This window comes from Cannabis sativa, chromosome 2, assembly GCF_029168945.1.
Source record: "Cannabis sativa cultivar Pink pepper isolate KNU-18-1 chromosome 2, ASM2916894v1, whole genome shotgun sequence".
Taxonomy (NCBI): domain Eukaryota; kingdom Viridiplantae; phylum Streptophyta; class Magnoliopsida; order Rosales; family Cannabaceae; genus Cannabis; species Cannabis sativa.
The window spans coordinates 11,535,821-11,548,695 of record NC_083602.1 but is presented as its reverse complement, the minus strand read 5'-3'; the positions used below and the strand labels follow the sequence as shown (position 1 = coordinate 11,548,695).

Below are 12,875 nucleotides of genomic sequence, written 5' to 3'. Positions count from 1 at the left end.
TACGGTAATTTAATCCCTTTACAGTGTAAATCATCTATATAGAGGATCATTGATCAAATTAGGATTATAACAATGGATAACTAATGACGTATCTATATCGTGGAACATATAGAGCGTTCTATATGACTGAGAGTGCAATTCCAAGTTCTAAGAGTGGATTCAATAAGGAATTAATAAGTTGAGACCATACTGCTTGTAAGACTTAGTTAATTGATTTTAATTAATCAATTATAATTCTAAAAGTTAGACTATGTCTACTTTATGAATTTTCACTAAGCAAGGGCGAAATTGTAAAGAAAAGAGATTCTAGGTTTATTTATTAATTAAGATACTTTATATGTCTAAATTAATAAATATATTAAATGACAATATTATTTAATAATTATTTTTAAGCTATTAAATAATTAGAATTGACATTTAAAAGGTTAAATTGAAAAATTGGCATTTTTAAGAAAATGGGAATGAAAAATAACAAAATGGGAAAGTTGCAAAGTGAGGTCCAATTTCCTTATAATATGGGCCGCTCACTATGCAAGAGGTTTACCATTTTATTTTTTCCATTATTTTAATGCCACATAATTCTAACCTAAACCTAGAGGGCATTCTATAAATAGAAAGTGTTGGCTTTAGGAAACTCATAACTTTGCACATTGTTTCCTTCAGAGGAAAGCCAAGCCGCCCCTTCTCTCTCTTTTCTTCTCTTCTAATTTCGAAATTCCCTTGAGTGATAGAGTAGTGCCCACACACATCAAGTGGTACCTCAATCATAGTATGTAAGACTGTGGAAAATCAGCATCAAAGAAGGAGAGAAAGAGATCCAGATTTAGATCTTGATAATGCTCTGCTACAGAAAGGAATCAAGGACTAGAGATCTAAATGGAAGGAGTCATAATATTCCGCTGCACCCAATGTAAGGTTTTCTTAAACGCTTATGTGTTTATTTCATTGTTTTAGAATTCATATTGGGATGTTAATCTAACATACTTGGTAGTAAATCTAGATCCTGGTAAAATATTTCCAACAAAAAGATCATTAGATAAGGATATTACTGGCTGACAATTAATAAGTGTTGGGATTTTATGCCATAAATAAAACCCATTTTAATCTAATCTGATTCATTATCAGAAGTCATTTATGTTTACATGTAGTTTTCATGTTTATGGTTTAATATATACAAAATCTGTTAAGTCCAGAACATATAGTTATTCACAATTACAGTGATGTCAACACAGTGAAATGTGATTGTGATTATATGCTTCAAAAGACAATGTCTCTGAGTCATAAGTGCATTGGATTTACACTGATGTGATAATCAGCGATAAATTATACTTACACCTTAGATAAGTGTTATGTTCTTTCCAGAACATTGACAAAGTATGCTAGTTTCGGATGTATGGAGTATACATTGGACTGGGACCGATATTGATTTTAGTAAAGATATTATAATCTTACCGTTGTATCTTTCTAAGTCAATATCACTTGTTGATCTTAATCCTAACATAAATTACAATGTGGTATTTATACAAGAGCTTACAGCCCAAAGACAAGATGGACTAGCCCAAAGTAAAAGGCCCAATAAAATAAAATTAACACATTATAACTTTTATAATTAGTTATAATTAATCTAATTGTAGTCCTAAGGTGAAAAATTTTGCAGTAGGATTCCTCACAAATGGCAGGGGGTTCCTTAGTATGCGAATTCTCGCGATAAGACAAATACTTAATTTTTAGCGTACTGCTACTACAAAACCCCCCCTTTAGAGGCAGTTTTTAAGCCCTTTCAGCGTCGGTTTTCGCGAAATTCGCTACCGACACTGATCAGGGCAACGCTAAAGGGTTTATATGAACCGACGCCATATGTACCCCTATGGCGTCGGTTATTAGCTAATAACCGACGCCATAGGGGACGTACCAACCGACGCCAAAAGCAAGCGATTTTCAGTTTTTTTAATTTTTTTTAATTTAATTATATAATTTTAATTACATTTTAATTATATATTTATTAATTTATATATTATTTTATTTAATTTAAATTACATATTTATTTTTTAAAATGTAAATTAAATATTATTTAAATTTGGGTAAAATACATAATCTAATTTCATAAAAATAATTAAATATTACACAAACACTAATGTAAAATTAGTTAAAAATATTAATAAGTTAATAAATCTAACTACAAGTTAATCTATAAAAATTACATAATGAAGAAAAATTCTTGGACCTTTCAACCTCAATCGTCACCGTGAATCACCGCCATCAATTGTTCTATCCACTTTCGTTGTAGTGGTAACAATTCAGTTTTTGGATCGTATTGCTTCTTACCCCCAAACTGTTAAAAAAATTAAAAATTTATGTTAGTTTATATATATGTATATTATATATTTGTTATTATAATAAATATATACTATAATCAAAAATTAAAACTTACAGCTTTTTGATCTTGTATGTAATGGCTGGAGTTTGCACGTGCGACGATGTCAGTGATATATTTCAAAACATAAAAACCACATTCTTGGTTTTTAGGTTGTCTTGGACAGTTTGCTTGGTTAATTCCTAGCCACGGGCCAAGATACTCATGTGCGTTCCCTATATACATGAATGCCCTGTTTTGGAAAATTATATTAGCATTTCAATTCGTTAGTTAATTTAAATTTGTTACATAAGAAGTCATTAAATTATTACCTTCCGATCATTTGTTCTATTTCTTCGGGAATTGGGCAGCCTTTTACAGGGTTTAAATGAATAATTTTCCTTGGCGTAACCACCACTAGCGTCCAATGCATCCTAGAAAATTATATTGGAATATAAGTAAGATAGTATAAAAATAATTTGAAGTCATAATATAGAAATGAACAATCAGCACTAAAGCATTTAATAAAGTTTACCCGATATTCCAAGGAATAAATAACATTTGGTGGTTGTTATTCATTAATGATAACCAATTAGCCAATCGTCTTGCCGCATCGTCAAACGACTGACTCTTTTCTTCATCGGTGATCCCATGCACTACGAGAAGCTCTGGGTCGTAAAACTTGAAAATTTTCCTCAGACCGTTGATGCTCTCCCATATGTGCCTGCCAAAAAAAGTGTTAGTGTCTTATAATAATTTGACTATAATTTGATATAAGGTTAATTAGATTAAAGAAGAGTATACATCATTCCAAACAACATTCATTGGTTGCCGATGTAGTCACACGTAGCAACCTGCTGCAAATCCTCTCCAGATAACGTGATCTGGGTACGTGGTGCAATGAATCCTCGGGGACAGGAATTGTGATTATATCACGTTTATCTTTGAGCCTCAGGAATTCATGAATCATCGATTTTAGCGAATTAGGGATCAACGCCATCTTCTCTTCCGTGAACAAGTCATCTTCCCGTGCACCACGGCCTTGTGGAGAAAGCATCGGAGCTTTCCCCTTTGACGCATCACGTCTTGAGGGCGGTTGAGCGAGTGGACCCTAAACAAAACAGAACATAATATATATATATCAAATTTTATCCAAATTCTACCGAAATTTTGGCAGCATAACGGTTGTAATTGAATGACCCCAAAATTTTTAAACATGCCTGTATAACGACAAATAACACATATATAACAGTAGTTTGTTCATCCATCCCACCGCAGCACATATATTCACAGAACCTACTTCACTACGGATGAATATTAAAGATCTTCAAACTCCAATAATCATTAATAATTAATTTATAAGAGAAGTTACCTCGGTTGTTAGAATTAAGTGTTTAGGCCAAGGAAGGAACATCTGGTATACGTCCCTAACTTATCTGCACTCTTCAATTGGGACTGGGATTTCAGCGTCCTCTTGCAGGATTTCCGAAACCATAATCCGGGCATGTGAATCATCGTAGTACTGGCACTGAACTTGGATTATACCAACATGCTCGTACAAATACCCTCGGGCCACAATGTTGTCGATGTTGTCAGAGCAGAGATGTACTTGCTGATTAAGGGCCGCATGGTCATCGAAATTGTACAGGATACCTTGGTCGTTGAGGGAAATAAACTCCTCAGCATAAGTTTGTGGTTGTACCTCATCCTGAGGAGCGTATGGTTGTGGAACATACGCCTCACCAGCCGCCTCTCCTTCTTCCTCTTGTTCAGCAGCGTTTCTCTTCTGCTTAAGGGATTGGACTTCGGCTTTTAATTTTTCAATCTCCTTCGCTTGCCGAGCCACAACATCAGACACTTCCCTTTTCTTCCTGCCGAACAGTTGAGATGCCCTGGTCAGGAACCTACCAATCATAAAATGCAAATTAGCTACGATTTTATTTGTGTAACTAAATAAATAACATTTCAAGTAATAGCATACGCAGCAGCCCTGACACGTCCAGGATGCTCTGGTGTCCCGAGCGCCTGCGTCAGGATATCGTTTTGGCCCTGGACCTGAATTTGTCCCTGACTAAGCTTCTCCTCTAATTGAGCCTAATGCACGCATATATTCAAGCAATTAGTATATGAATTATATACACTAACTCATGAGTAGAACTCAATTAAGGATTAATATATACTTACTATCTTCTCTGTAATTTCCTTGTCGTAATCAGTGACAAGTTTTCGACTCTTGGTGCGAGATTTAATCCAAACATGGTGGCGGGGGGGATCTGCAACTTCGAGATCCTTTTTCTACATAACGTTATAACAATGAAATGAGTACCAATTACATTTTATAGCACATTATAGCACATTAAATTTTAAGCATTACTTACCACAGTTTCCCGTACGTTCACCATTCCACTCTGATCACTTCGATGTCTGGATTAAATTTTCGAGGAACGTTCACGTTGCACCTTACTCAATTCCTACAATGCCAAAAAAATACATTAGATACATGTGCTTGTATTTAAGAGTTTATCTTAGTGTTAATATAATTAGCGTACCATAAATTCAGGAGTTAGTCGACTTTCAACAAATTTGCACCAATCAGCAGCGTCGATCTCGGGGTGCTTTTCAGGGACTTGTGCCAGTCGTCCCAGATCCTTCTCTTTCAAAGCAGGCATTATGATGTCTTTTGTCATCCTATTCTTGAAGTCTTTCATTAACTTCCCAACTAGGATGAGACAATCATGTTTGAAGGAGTCCGGCACAATGAACCCCGTCTATTTTGAAGGAAAACAAACACGGTTAGAGTCAACATTTGAAGTAATAGAAAAACAAATCAAAATTCTAACAAATAACAGCTTACCTGTATGTCTTTCCAAACTTTATTTTTTAGAGTAGAGTCGGGTTGACTTCTTTCCAGTTTTTATAGGCCAACCCTATCGTCTGCCGGCATCTGACTCCTAGAGTGGATACGAGCTTCGCATAGCTTTTCCCGCAGTATTGTCCTTTGTCATTAACCTCGAGGGCCACTCTTTTGCCCTGATCCATTAGTTTGGATATTTCATTCATCTGCGTCGGCCCTCGTGTAGTTATTGCGGTTGGACACTCATTTTCTGCGCCTGAATCAGATCCGGATTCCGAGTTGGCCATGTCTACACCATTAACAAACAAACTTTAAAGTTAGCTATATATATAACAAGTAGTGTATATGAAATATTAAAAGCATAAACAAATTTTTTTTTTCCCCTTTTAATTAACTTTTGCTCTTTATTTTCTTTCAAAAATAAAAATCCACATTGAACCTCTCAAATGAAAGAAAAAAAAATAAAAAAAGAAAGATTTTATATGTTTATTTTGTTAATGTATTTAGTAACTAATTATAGCTAGTTACTAATTAGACAATTTAGCTAACTAAGTTTCTCACAATTTATTCATATTAATTTATGAATTACTCAAATTCTCGTTTTAGATTAGTTCATGTTATTAGGTTGTTTAGTTGATTAGAATGTTGGTAAAATTAAAAAGTTTACATAAATGTGAATATTATTATTTTTTATGTGACCTAACCTCTTATCACTATGTTATAATTAACTAGTTATTTGTGTTATGTAAATATTATGAACGGTTTTAGTAAGATTTATCCTAATTCTACCGAAATTTCGGTAGCATAACGACTGTAATTGGACGTTCTCAAAATTTTTACAAGTGCCTAAAATAACAAACAAAACAGATAAACAATACAAAATTTATCCACCCATCCGACCGCAGTACATGTATTCCCAGAACCTACTTCACTACGGATGAATATTTAAGATATTCAAAGTCAACTAACATGCATTGATAATTAATTATATAATAAGAAAAAGTTAGTTAAAGTATATACCTATAATTGCAAGCTCAAATACGCTACACACAAAATTATGCCGAACCTACAATATAAAGAAATACAACGAAATTACAAAATTAATTATTTCATTACTTAGAACTAGTTATAAAAAATTGTAACAAGTTACTTAGTTACTAAATTATACATACATATATATAATCAATTATATACACTATTATCTCAAAAAAAAAAAAAAATTATATCACACACTAATTCAATTTTAAAATTTTAATTTCTAAACTAATAAAATCCCTCCAATGTCATTCTATTCACAATAAATATATATTATAAAAAATATATAAAATACAATTACAAAATTTATTTCCATAAAAAAATATACACACACTATATACACACAATATATACACACATTATATACAAATATTCAATAAAATATACAAATACATATATATACTATACATTGAGGTATAAATTATTACTTAATAACCGCAATCCGACGACCACCGTAAAAAATCCCGGCACTATACACATAAAACACAATAATATTACTAATAAAATAAAAAAAACTCAAATAATAATTTACAAAAACCAAAAATAAAACAATGTACATAATAAAAATGAATAGAAACAATATTTATACCTTAAACGAGGTTGAGATTCAAGGATTTCTCAAGAAAAATGGGTGGCCGGATTTCAAACCCAAACTTTACTATTTGGGTTCAGATGACGCTCAAAGGGGGTAAAAGATTAAAACTTTTTAGGTGTATGTTATTAAGTATCGAAAATGGAGGATTTAAAAAAAAATGGGCTCAAATGGTTGAGAAATGGGGGAGATATTGTTGGTCAAAGTGGGTTCGGCGAGGGTTTTTTCTGGGTTTTCTTCTCTCTGGTTTTGCTGGGTTTTGTGTGAAGTGAAGGAGGAAGACGAAGCTGGTGATATATACATAGGACGACCCTATGGCGTCGGTTCCTTCATAGGAACCGACGACATAAGGTACACGTGTCAGCAAACCGTGTACCCTATGCCGTCGGTTCCTATGAAGGAACCGACGCCATAGGGTCGTCCAGAAAAAAAAAATTATATTTAATTTCCAACCGCCTCTAAATGGTATAATGCAATTTTATACCTACGGTTTTTATCAAAAAACCGCCTTTAAATGTCAATTTCGAACATACCGGGTATTTTCACACCCTTTAGCTTCCCTTTTTATAAATGGGGTTGAAAAAACTGCCTCTAAAGACTAACATTTGATCCCAATTGGTGTTCTTTTTCCATTTGCTTCCAATAGAGTTCAACCAATGTAGAAAAATTGTCGGTGGTTTTGATACTTTCGATGGCCAAAAGTAATTTTGATATACAATTTTATTTACTATCCTTGATACGGAAGTAACTTTTTCCATTACTTGGGCAGTACCTATCATATCAACAAGATTGATCGGTTTGGATCTTGGGACCCTAGAGAGAATGATCACTAAAACAATTAAACGTACTTCTTTTCATACATATCTTTATATATTAAAAGTGCCTATCTAACGGCATTTCTTGGTTTAACAGAATATATTTAAAAACAAAAGAATATTCTGTTAAATTTAACGATGTTAATAGGTTTGATCTGCCGTTAACAAATAAATAAACCCAATAATTAAACCCAAAAAATTAAACAATCTTTTTTTAAATTAAAAAAAAAAATCATCCACATATCTCTCTAACAAACCAAATATTTCCAATTTTTGAAATTTTTTTGTTATTTTTAGTACTTGCTGCCGGTAATGACTTTTTTTAAATTAGTATGAAGTTTTCTTAAAATTAAATAGGTGACATTGATATTTTATGAAAAATTTAGATACACCCAAAAAGAAGTTAATATGCAAGACCAACGAAGTAGCACCTGAAAGAGTTCTCTCAAATTGTATCATCCAAGAATGAAGAGGTAAACATCACATTTTGTAACTTTGTGTTTTCTTTCATGTATATGCTAACCCATTTATTTGGTTTCCAAAGAAGAAATAACTTCAACCAGGGGAGATGATGACTAAATGGAAGAAGTTTTAGAACTCAAAGGGACAACATTATTAATTAGACTAACACTATATGTTTTCTGATATTGATGAACGGGTAATGATTTTATTTAGACTTGAGTTTTTTAATTCTCGCAACCTAAAAGTATGTATTCATATATTTATATTAAATATATGTATATATATGTGAATATATTACTTTCTCTTATTTGTGTCTGTATTCGGTTTCTAATTTGAAACAAAAGACCTTAAGATGAATTGATTTCTTGAATTTAGGTCACTGAAGAGCGGCTTTCTACCTTATTTAGTGTCTATGATTTATAGACAAGTAAGTGAACAACCCTCTCTCCTTTTTATAATGTGTTAGTTAAGCTGAATATCTACTGTATGTGACTTGTTTCTAATTATCATGTTACCTCTTGTATAAATTTCATATGTAATAGCATATTATGGTTGCATATGCCGTTGTGTTTCTCTCTTCTGATTGGGTGTTGTTAGCATTATGTATAAAACATCTTAATCAACTAATCCAAGCTTCATGCCATCTTATTTAACACACACATATGTATAACCAAGTAAATATTTGAAAAACAAAAAACACACAAAAGAGGAATTAAAGCGATAAAAACAAGAGATATAAATAGATACTAATAGAATATTTATATGCATAAAACATATAGGTATTCGAAAGCTACTATACCTGGTAATTAATTAATTAGATACTAATTAATAACAATAACTTGTTGCTTAATTAGAAAGTAAAATAAAGCTTGAAATTCTAAAGATATAATTAATAAACTATATCTATTTGTAGCTGGTATTTTCTTCCTTTGTGCTCTCTCTTTAATTATAATGTCCAATCTATGATTACATGACTTTTGAGTACAATAATTTGTGTGTAGTTACTTAGAGATATCTCAATTGATTTGGTGTGTGAATGTGTAGGAGATGTATAGCGGGATGGGTTAAAATCCCCATTATAATATTTGAATAACAATACATATATTATAGGTTTATGTACACAATTATGACATTCTTAACAATTAGTTATATAAAACATATCGTTTATAAAATAATTTACGATTAGTTACTGAATTCTTAAACAAAAATCACTAAAACTTATATAAAACTAATATTTACGTGGCTCGCCACGTAAATCTCATCTAGTATATACATACATCATGTATATGTATAATATATATATAGGTACATTTATATGTTAACGAAAGAGTTACGTACTCAAATAATAAACTTTGAGATTCAATATATATAAGAGATCGATCAATTATAAATACAGACATTGCCAAGCTCAAAACACAATATAATGAGAGAAAGAAAGTTCTTTCATATATATAACATACATGTATGAACGAATTTTTAATTTCTCCTTATTTTATTATAACATAAAAACGACATAATCAGCCAGAAAAATATTAAATATGTATGATCTCATGCACACACATATATATGTATATCCACTTTTTATTATTATTAAAACTCCAAGACTCCCTTTCCTTTCTTTCACTATTCCAAATCATCAATTAATTACTAGACCAGAACTGTTTCTGAAGGTCAAGAACAATATTCTTGTCCAAACGGAAAGCCCTAGCAAGAAGATCAGCATTAATAGGAGGAGTGGCTCCAAACACAGCATTAGCAATGGTAATAACTCCCGGATTTTGGCTACTAAGACCGGCGAAAGCCACCGCGGGAGTCTTTCCGATGTTGAGCTGGAAGTGAATCAGTCCAATCGGGAAGACGAACACGTCACCCTTGTTCAAGATCTTTGTGAAGAGCAAGTTCTTGCCGTCGGCTTGGTTCGAGGTCACGAACCCCACGTACAGTGTTCCTTCCACCACCACCAGTATCTCGCTAGCTCGTGGGTGAGTGTGGGGCGGGTTTTGGCCGTAGGGCGCGTAGTCTATACGCACCAGTGAGATGCCGAGGGTGTTGAGGCCAGGTAGGGTGCCCACGTTGACAGTAGTGACGTTTGATCCGACTGGGTTCATGGTGTTTCCCGGGATGTTAAGCCCTGAGAAGAAGAAATCTTCTGCCTTTACAAGTTTTGGGTTTTTGCAGAATTTTCCATTCACGAACACTGCTCATCATCATCAACAAATAACACAATGTTAATGTTAACGTGACTGTAAACTATAAATAGGGAAATTTTATTTACACTAAAAAATATATAAAGATTAATAATTTTAATATTTTTTATTTTATATAAAATTTATATTTTAATTAAATTAAGTTTTTTTTAACTGTTTTTTTTTTTCTTAATTCATATTCTTAAAAAAAAAATTATTAATCAAATAAAAATAAATTATATTTTAAATATTATGACAAAATAATTGAAATAAAAAATTATGTGATTTCTTTTTCTAATAAAATACATGATTTCAAAAAAAAAAAAAGAAAATAGATATGAAATTAAAATTAAAATAAATGTTGAAATTAACATAAAAATAATGTGAATTTATTTTAAAAAAATATTAAAATTAATTTTTAAAAATTGTTTAAGTTTATTTATTTTTTATTAATTAATAGAGTATATTGATGTCTTTTGTTTATTAAAAATAAAATCTTGTGTATAACATATATATTTTAATATCGTTTTCCCATAAATTAATTAATGTCTTCTAAATTCAGTTGTATATCTTTCTTAATTAATAAATAAATTAGTGTTGAAAGATACATGCATGATTTTCAATTGAGATGATTTTTTCATATACATATAGATAGATTTTAATAGTACTTTCCACAATAGATAGGCTAGAACTTATAATGATAAAAGAATATTGAGGTATTAAAATGATATTTTGTCTAGTTTCAATAAGTTATAATTACATAAAATTCAAAACAAAATAATGCATATCTATATAGCACTATATTAGAGTATGAAAATATATTTAAGAGAGTCCATTTTCAAACATGATGATTTATTATTAATCTTATGTAGAATAAATAATGGATACACTTTCAAAGGTCTTATATGCTTAAATATTATAATCAAATTAGTTATGTTAGTACTTCGATTATATAAAAAGCATATACAGGATAATATTAAGAAAATAAAGGTGACATAACATAATCAAATAATTACATTACTTACAGGCGTTTTTGGGATCATCTATTGCCACACAGAAGTCCTGAAGAGGACTTGGGTCATAGGCAGACACAACGGAGGCTGCTACAGCCAATGTGGCAACAGCTAGTAAGTAATGCATGCCCTTCATTTTCTTTTCTATATTAAGTATGTGATATCTAGCTAGAATCAATGTATTTTTTTTTTTATTTTTTTTTGCTTTGGTTGAAGAATTGAGAAACAAATGCACCCCAAATCGTCTATTTATAGATGGATCCGTAATAAGTATATTACATCAAATTAGCAGCCTATAGAGGTAGTGTACTATTTATTATTAATATAATAATGTGTAGCAGATAAGATAAAGACATTAATGGTCATTTTTTTATTAAGTAGTTATTAGCTCATTAGTTACTAACTTATAAAAAGAAACAGAGCATTGTTCTTCAACCACTACGTACAATAATGCACACAGAGATATATTTCTTTAGAGTTGCTCGGGGTTTGACCCTTGGACTCTTTATATCAATACTATTTGAACTAATTTGCATAGAGTTTCTATCTTATTGGTCTTTAATTTACTTTTATGATATATAAATATTTCTAGGAGGGACTTTATCATAGTAAAAATAGATAAAAGTATATTCCATATACCAGGTCAATTAATGGAATGGCTTAAACAAAAAACTACTAATATGTGAGAAAAATGAAAAAAAATGTAAGTAAATGATTCTATATCTAACTTTGGTAGTAGTTAATGTTTTTTTTAAAAAAATAATTAAGCAAATATCTATTTATACTTTTTAATACCTAAAATATTCTTTATTATATAATAGGTATATATTTAATTTCTTCAAGAGAAAACCTTTCTACTTGTGTTATAGGACTTACTAACTTCACCCTTTTGGTTGTGACTCTTCTCCTTGTGTTATAGGACTCACTAACTTCACATTTTTTGCACTACTACAATATGGGCCTTTAGCTTTCCTTTTTTAACCCATTTTATAAAAAGGGAAGCTAAAGGGTGTGAAAATACCCACCTGATTCAAAATTGACATTTAGAGGCGGTTTTTTGGTAAAAATCGTAGATATATATATATATTAATAAACCCTATCCCGTCGGTTGGAAATTGAGAATTTTTAAGGGTTTTTGGGAGACCCTATGCCGTCGGTTCTTTATGCCGTCGGTTCCTAGCAAAGAACCGACGGCATAGGTGCACACTTTATTGACACGTGTGCACCTATGCCGTCGGTTCTTTGCTAGGAACCGACGGCCACTACAAGAAAACCGGCTTTTACGGCGCATTGTTGCGCCGCAAAAGTACCCCGATCGCCGGCAAGAAGCTTTGCGGCGCGACGGATTATCTTGTCGGCAAAGCTTATGCGGGAAGCTTGGTCGGTAAAGGACTTTTTACCGGCGCGTATATTAACTGCGCCGGTAAAACGTCCTTTTACCGGCGAGGAATAACGCCGGCAAAAAATAAGAGCCGGTGTTAAAAAATGCCCTTATCCGCCTTGAACCTGCTATGATTAGGTTTTGCCGGTGCAATAGTGCGCCGGCAAAACAATTGGCGCCAACA

General features: G+C 31.9%; 1 protein-coding gene across 1 annotated transcript; it reads right to left on the bottom strand.

Annotated features, from left to right (window-relative positions):
- Positions 1–9,650: 9,650 nt before the first annotated feature.
- Positions 9,651–11,568, bottom strand: LOC115718546 (germin-like protein subfamily 1 member 17). Its single transcript, XM_030647344.2, has 2 exons — positions 11,323–11,568; positions 9,651–10,308 (listed from the first exon to the last, which is right to left on the bottom strand). Exons 1-2 carry the CDS (start codon positions 11,444–11,446, stop codon positions 9,752–9,754), a joined length of 681 nt encoding a protein of 226 aa, XP_030503204.2. The 5' UTR covers positions 11,447–11,568; the 3' UTR covers positions 9,651–9,751.
- Between the last annotated feature and the right edge of the window lie 1,307 nt (positions 11,569–12,875).

Coding starts and splice junctions, on each gene's coding strand:
- LOC115718546 (XM_030647344.2), bottom strand. CDS start 11,446: ATGAAGGGCATGCATTACTTACTAGCTGTTGCCACATTGGCTGTAGCA. Junction 10,309..11,322: donor AGATGATCCCAAAAACGCCT/GTAAGTAATGTA, acceptor GATGATGAGCAG/TGTTCGTGAATGGAAAATTC.